At 43.4% G+C, this 8,154-nt stretch overlaps 1 protein-coding gene across 1 annotated transcript in view; it reads left to right on the forward strand.

Moving 5' to 3' along the window:
* The window catches only part of LOC139024353 (calsyntenin-2-like), a 151,805-nt gene extending 143,942 nt beyond the window's left edge, over nucleotides 1-7,863 (forward strand). The window contains exon 2 of the mRNA XM_070439090.1: nucleotides 7,664-7,863. Within this exon, the coding sequence (XP_070295191.1) occupies nucleotides 7,664-7,863 (200 nt within the window). The remainder of the gene's footprint in view (nucleotides 1-7,663) is intronic.
* The last annotated feature ends 291 nt before the right edge of the window (nucleotides 7,864-8,154 follow it).

Genomic DNA, 8,154 nt, shown 5'->3' on the forward strand with positions numbered 1-8,154 from the left:
TCACTCAGTCACTCACTCAGCACATTGCAGTAACAGCCTCCTTAACTGGCCTGATAGTCAGAGCAATGTTATTTTGATTACAGTAGGCTTGGCTTCAGAAGTGCAGTGTTGCAGGAGAGCATAGTTTGAATCCATATGATTCAATAAGACAAAACAGACAAAAGAACATCCTGCCTTCAATCCACTGTGTGACTTCTTCCCCCGGTCCCCGGGTCCGCTCCACAGTCATGGGCCTGATGATAAAGTATCCTTGAAGCCAACAGTCCACTAGGCCCTGGCCCTAGTGGCTCTACCAGACGTCCCGTTCAGCACCACGGCCTCGACGGAGCCTCCGACCATGGGATCTTAAATGGCACAGATCTCCCTGGAAAATAGAGAGAGAGAGAGAAGAAACAGGGAGAGGAGGGGAGACAGGTTAGGGTGTGTTGGTTTCTGTATGTGAGAGAGTGCTAGACTTGTGGGAGATATGCAGGTGCAGGGTCTAATACAAGTTTCTCCAACAAAACCCCAGGAAGTCTTATTCAGACTCTTCTGAGGAGACATCCATTAAACAGCATGGCGCATTGGGCTCATATAATCAGTTGAGCACTGTAAAGGAATACCTCTGATCATTCAATTCCCTGGAAGGTTCGTTTAATTTTGAGCAGGCGGAGAAACACAAACAACAATAACAACAACAATACGAATCCACAGCGGAGTCACCCACAAAGTCACCCTCTCTGGAAAAGACTAACAAACTCACTCATTCAGCAACTAATCACTCTCCTGAAGATGCCAAGGACAACCAGCCGCCCCACAGTCTGCCGCTCACTCCCACGCATTGTTACTACCAGACCGTACAAAAATAAACAACTTAGTAACGAAAAACTTGATACAAAAACAAAAAATACTACCTCTCAAAGTCACCTGGTTCATTTGAGAGACAAGTGAGAACAGCAAATCATTTTACAAAGCTACACCAATGAGGGAGACCAAACAAAAGAGCAAACAATCTCATCTCCTTCTACAGAGGAAGTGTTGAAAACAAAATCTGTACACAGTGGAGAGATAATAGAGAGATTGAAAAAAAGAGAGAGAGAGGAGAGAGAAGAGATAGAAGGAAAGGAGAGAGAAAGATGAATGAGAGAGAAGAAAGAGAGTGAGAGAGAGAGAGAGAGAGAGAGAGGAGAGAGAGAGAGAGAAAATCTTAACAATATTTGACCTCTCAGCTTCCCTATCAAATCTAAAAATCTCAAATAGAAAAACCGAAGAAAGAACAACAATGACAAATGGTTTGATAAAGATGCAAAAATCTAAGAATAAATTGAGAAACCTGTCCAACCAAAACATAGAGACCCGGAAACCTGATCTAACGGCCTTCACTATGGTGAATCACTGAAACAATACAGAATACACTACGGAAAAAGAAGGGAACGCAGCGAAATCAGCTCAATGTAATTGAAGAATCCATAGACTCTAACCAATTCTGGGAAAATTGAAAAACACTAACAAACAACAACACGAAAAGTACTATCCAAAATGGTAGATGTAGGTAAACATTCTCCATCTTTTTGGCTCTATAACAAGAATAAGGCAAAAAACATATACATGATCAAATACAAATCTGAATCAACATTAAAGACTACCAGAACCACGCGATTGCTCCAATTACTTGAATGAGTTACAGGACAAATAAACCCTCCAACCCAAAAAGGCCTGTGGTGTTGATGGTATCCTCTAAGGAATGATCAAATATACAGACAACAATTTCCAATGGCTATATTAAACTCTTTAACATCGTCCTTAGCTCTGGCATCTTCCCGCAATATTTGGAACCAAGGACTGATCACCCCAATCCACAAAAGTGGAGACATAATTGCCCCAATAACTACCGTGGAATTATGCGTCAACAGTAACCTTGGGAAATTATCTGCATTATCATTAACAGCAGACTCGTACATTTCCTCAATGAAAACAATGTACTGAGCAAATGTGCAAATTGGCTTTTACCAAATTTACCGTACAACAGACCATGTATTTCACCCTACACACCCTATTTGACAACCAAAAAACCAAAACAAAGGCAAGTCGGTGTCAGCGTTTTGTTGATTTCAAAAAGCTTCGACTCAATTTGGCTGAGGGTCGCTATACAAATTGATGGAAGTGGTGTGGGGGTATAAATCTACGACATCATAAAAATCCATGTACACAAACAACAAGTGTGCGGTTTAAATTGGCACAAAACACACACATTTCTTCACACAGGTCTGTGGGTGAGAGGCAGGGATGCAGTCTATAGCCCCACCCTTCAACATATATATCAACGAATTGGCGCGGCACTAGAACAGTCGTGCAGCACGCCGGTCTCACCCTACTGAGAATCCGAAGTCAATGTCTACTGTTTGCTGGATATCTGGTGCTTCTGTCACCCAACCAGGGGAGCTACAGCAGCACCTAGACTGCAAGTCTGCAGACCTGGGCCGCTGACAGAAAGTCTCAGTACAGAACCAAATAATGGTGTTCAAAAAGGTCCAGTCGCCAGGACCACCAAATTCCATCTAGACACCGTGCCCTTGCAGAGCACACAAAAAACATACATACCTCGGCCTACACAGCAGCACACAGGTATCGCTTCCACAGAGCTGTGAACGATCTGAGAGACAAGGCAAAGAAGGGCATTCTATGCATCAAAAGGACATAAATTTCAACATACCAATTAGGATCTGGCTAAAAAACTACTTGAATCAGTCATAAGAGCCCATTGCCTTTATGGTTGTGAGGTCTGGGGTCCGCTCCACCAACCAAGATTTCACAAATGTGGACAAACACCAAATTGGCAGACTGCGATGCAGAATTCTGCAAAAATAATTCCTCCGTGTACAGACGTAGAACCAAATAAGTGTTAGCATGCAGAGCAGAATTAGGGCCGATACCCCTAATTATCAAAATCCAGAAAAGAGCGTTAAATTCTACACCACCTAAAAGGCGCATTCCCAAACCTTCCATAACAAAGCCATCACCTACAGAGAGATGAACCTGGAGAGGTCCCCTAACAGCAAGCTGTCCTAGGGCTCTGTTCACAACACAAACACACCCCACAGAGCCCAGGACAACAGCAACAATTAGACCCAACCAATCATGAGAAAACAAAAAGATAATTACTTGACACATTGAAAGATAACAAAAAAACAGAGCAAACTAGAATGCTATTTGGCCTAAACAGAGTATACAGTGGCAGAATACCTGACCACTGTGACTGACCCAAACTTAAGGAAAGCTCTGAATGTACAGACTCAGTGAGGCATAGCCTTGCTATTGAGAAAGGCCGCCGTAGGCAGACATGGCTCTCAAGAGAAGACAGGCTATGTGCTCACTGCCCACAAAATGAGGTGGAAACTGAGCTGGCACTTCTAACCTCTTGCCCAATGTATGACCATATTAGAGAGACATATTTCCCTCAGATTACACATGACAAAGAATTCGAAACAAATCCAATTTTGATAACTTGTCACTGTTTTGTCTTTGATCATCAGTCTTGGCCTGTGCTTCCCTCTGCTGGTCTTATTAGGTCTTTCCCTCTTTCTATCCCTCTCTCACCCCCTCCTCTTCTCCCTCTCTCGCTCTCTCTCTCTATCGTTCCGTCTGCTCCCAGCTGTTTCTCATTCTCCTAACTACCTCATTTACTCTTTCGACACTGTCCCCTATTTTGCCCTCGTGATTAGAGTCCCTATTTCTCCCTCTGTTTCCGCTTTCTGTCCTTGTCGGTTCTTGTTTGATGTTTGCTGTTCTGTGTCCTGGGTGGTTACCCGCCCTGTCCGGTTTTTGCCTTCTTCAGATGCTTCCCTGGATCTCGACGGCAAGTTCGTTGTCGAGAATCCGTAGTCGCTGGGTCCCGTCTTGGGTTCGATTCTTCTGTTATTGCGGTGGAATGAAGGACCCAAAAGCGACTAATAGAAACAGAGTCTTTATTCCAGTCTTAAACAAACAATGATACTCCTGGATAATATCATGGGTAAATCAAAAACAGGAAACTGAAATCCTCTCGTCAGTAGAGAGGAAGACTGGAGACGCGACCACAGACTGCAGGTCGCTTCAGGAAGGCACAGGCCGTAGCTGACATAGACACCTGCCACACGCAGCGATCTGAAGAAGGCAAAAAACACGACAGGGCGGAACAAGGACACCAGAACAGCAAACATCAAACAAGAATCTCGACAAGGACAGAAGCGGAAAACAGAGGGAGAAATAGGGACTCTAATCAAGAGGGCAAAATAGGCGCACAGGTGTGAAAGAGTAAATGAGGTAGTTAGGAAAGAGAACAGCTGGGAGCGGAACGGAACGATAGAGAGAGAGAGACGGGAGAGAGGAGAGAGGGGGGGGAGAGAGGAGAAGAAAGAGAAAGAACCTAATAAGACCAGCAGAGGGAAGCACAGGGACAAGACATGATGATCAAGACAAAACAGAACAAGTTAACAAAATGGATTTTTTCGAATTCTTTTGTGGATGCTGTGTAAATTTGAGGGAAAATATGGTCTTCAATCTGGCCATACAATTGGGGCAATTGAGGTTAGGAATGCAGCTCAGTTTTCCAGCCCATTTTTGTGGGCAGTCGGAGCACGATAGCCTGTCTTCTCTCGAAGAAGCCATGTCTGCCTACGGCGGCCTTGTCTCAATCAGCAAGGCTATGCTCACTGAAGTTTGTACATAGTCAAAGTGTCCTTAAGTTTGGGTCAGTCACAGTGGCAGGTATTTCTGCACTGTTAATACTCTCTGTGTAGGGCAAATAGCATTCTAGTTTGCCTGTTTTTTTGTTATGTCTTTCCAAATGTGTGCAAGTAATTAGTCTTTTTGTTGTTCTCATGATTTTGGTGTGGGTCTAATTGTGCTGTTTGTCGCTGGGGCTTCTGTGGGGTGTTGTTTTGTGTTTTTGTGGAACAGAGCCCCTAGGACCACTTGCTTAGGGGACTCTTCTCCAGTCATCTCTCTGTAGGTGATGGCTTTGTTATGGAAGGTTTGGGAATCGCTTCCTTTTAGGTGTGTGTAGATTTAACGCTCTTTTTCTGATTTTGATAATTTTAGTGGGTATCGGCCTAATCTGCTCTGCATGCATTATTTTGGGGTTAACGTTGTACACGGAGGATTTTTGCAGAATTCTCGCACTGCAGAGTCCTCACTTTGGTTTGTCCATGTTTTGTGAAATCTTTGTTGGTGAGTCGACCAGCCCTCAAACAATAAGGGCAATGGGCCTCTATACGTGATTCAAGTATTTTTAGCTCAGATCCTAATGGTATGTTGAGAATTTGGTTCCTTTTTGATGGCATAGAATGCCCTTCTGCCTTGTCTCTCAGATCGTTCACAGCTCTGTGGAGCTACCTGTGGGTGATGTTTAGGCCGAGGTATGTAAAGTTTTTGTGTGCTGCTAGGGCAGACGGTGTCTAGATGGAATTTGGTGGTCCTGGGCGGACTGGACCTTTTTGGTAACACCATTATTTGGGTCTTGACTGCGATTTACTGTCAGGGCCAGGTCTGACAGAAGCTGTTGCAGAAGCTCTTAGGTGCTTGCTGTAGGCCTCCTTGGTTGGTGAAGAAGGCACCAGATATCACAAGACAGTAGATCATTTGATGCTGCGGATTCTAGTCAGGGTGAGACCGGCTGCTGCAGACTGTTGCTGAGTGCCGGCGCCAATTCGTGATATATTTTGAGAGGGTGGGGCCTTAAGCGCATACCTTCTCACCCACGACCCTGTGTGAAGAAATGTGGTGGGTTTTTTGCCAATTTTTTACCGCACACTTGCTTGGTTTGTGTATCATGGATTTTATGGAGTCGTATGTTTTACCCCAACGACCACTTTTTCCCATCAATTTGTATTAGCAAGACCCTCATGCCAAATTGAGTCGAAGGCTTTTTTGAAATCAACAAAGCTGAGAAACTTCTTTGTTTTGGTTTGTTGGGTTGTCAATTAGGGTGTGTAGGGGTGAATATCATGGGTCTGTTGTTAGACGTGTATGTTGGGTAAAAGCCAATGTTGACATTTGCTCAGTAGATTGTTTTCATTGACGAATGATGTACGAGTCTGCTGTTAATGATAATGCGAAGTATTTTGCGGCAAGGTTTACTGTTGACGCATATTCCACGGTAGTTATTGGGGTCCAAATTTGTCTCCACTGTTTGTGGATGGTGGATCAGATCTTGGTTCCAAATATTGGGAAGATGCCCAGAGCTATGACGATGTTAAAGAGTTTTTAATCTAGCCAATTGGAACTTTGGTTGTTGTATATTTTTGATCATTTCATAAGGATACCATCAACACCCCAGGGCCTTGTTTGGGTGGAGGGTTTATTTTGTCCCGTAACTCATTAAGCGTCATTGGAGAACCAGTGGGTTCTGTAGTCTTTAATGGTTGATTGTAGGAAGTTTGGTTTTGATGCATGTATTATGTTTTTGCTCGTTATTCTTTGTTATCAGAGCCAAAAAGATTTGAGAAGTGGTTAACCCATACATCTCCATTTTGGATAGATAATTCTTCGTGTTGGTTGTTTTGTTTCGTGTTTCCAATTTTCCCAGAATGGTTAGAGTCTATGGATTCTTCAATTACATTGAGCTGATTTCTGACGTGCTGTTCCTTCTTTTTCCGTAGTGTATTTCTGTATTGTTTTAGTGATTCACCATAGTGAAGGCGTAGACTCAGGTTTTCCGGGTCTCTATGTTTTTGGTTGGACAGGTTTCTCAATTTATTTCTTAGATTTTTGCATTCTTTATCAAACCATTTGTCATTGTTGTTCATTTTCTTCGGTTTTCTATTTGAGATTTTTAGATTTGATAGGGAAGCTGAGAGGTCAAATATACTGTTAAGATTTTCTCTCCTCTCTCTCTCCTCTCTCTCTCTCTCTCTCTCTCTCACTCTCTTTCTTCTCTCTCATTCTCTTTCTCTCCTCCTTTCCTTCTATCTCATTCTCTCTCCCTCTCTCTCTCTTTTTTTTCAATCTCTCTTATTCTCTCCACTGTGTACAGATTGTAATTTCAACACTTCCTCTGTAGAAGGAGATGAGATGTTTTGCTCTTTTGTTTTGGTCTCCCTCATTGTGTAGCTTTGTAAAATGATTTGCTGTTCTCTCATTGTCTCTCAAATGAACCAGGGTGACTTTGAGAGGTAGTATTTTTGTTTTTTGTATCAAGTTTTTYGTTACTAAGTTGTTTATTGTTTGTACGGTCTGGAGTAACAATGCGTGATGGGAGTGAGCGGCAGACTGTGGGCGGGCTGGTTTGTCCTTGGCATCTTCAGGAGAGTGATTAGTTGTTGAATGAGTGAGTTTGTTAGTCCTTTTCCAGAGAGGGTGACTTTGTGGGTGACTCCGCTGTGGATTCGTATTGTTGTTGTTATTGTTGTTGTTGTTTCTCCGCCTGCTCAAAATTAAACCGGAACCTTCCAGGGAATTGGAATGATCAGAGGTATTCTTTACAGTGCTCAACTGATTATATGAGCCCAATGCGCATGCTGTTTAAATGGATGTCTCCTCAGAAGAGTCTGAATAAGACTTCCTGGGGTTTTGTTGAGAAACTGTATTTAGACCCTGCACTGCATATCTCCACCACAGTATAGCACTCTCTCACATACAGAAACCAACACACCCTAACCTGTCTCCCCTCCTCTCCCTGTCTTTCTCTCTCTCTCTCTATTTTCAGGGGAGATCTGTGCATTTAAGATCCATGGTCTGGAGGCTCCGTTCGAGGCGGTGGTGCTGAACGGGACGTCTGGTGAGGGCCAGCTGAGGGCCAGGGGCCTAGTGGACTGTGAGCTTCAGAAGGAGTATACCTTTATCATTCAGGCCCATGACTGTGGAGCAGGACCCGGGGGCACCGGGGGGAAGAAGTCACACAAGTGAGTTTATGAGGCAGGATGTATTTTTGTGTGTTGGTCTTTATGAAGCATATTAATTCAATACCATGCTCCCTGCAACATTGCACTCTGAAGCCAAGCCTACTGTAATCAAATAACATTGCTGCTGACTATCAGGCAGTTAAGGAGGCTGTTACTGAATGTGTGAGTGAGTGACTGAGTGATCACCACCACTCACACACACCCACACACAAAATAAATGTGCGTTATTGGCATGACGTACAAAGCTTATTTTGGATATTTTCATATAAAAAAATAACCGTAACAAATAACATAC

This window comes from Salvelinus sp. IW2-2015, unplaced genomic scaffold (genome assembly GCF_002910315.2).
Source record: "Salvelinus sp. IW2-2015 unplaced genomic scaffold, ASM291031v2 Un_scaffold1403, whole genome shotgun sequence".
In the NCBI taxonomy this organism is placed as follows: domain Eukaryota; kingdom Metazoa; phylum Chordata; class Actinopteri; order Salmoniformes; family Salmonidae; genus Salvelinus; species Salvelinus sp. IW2-2015.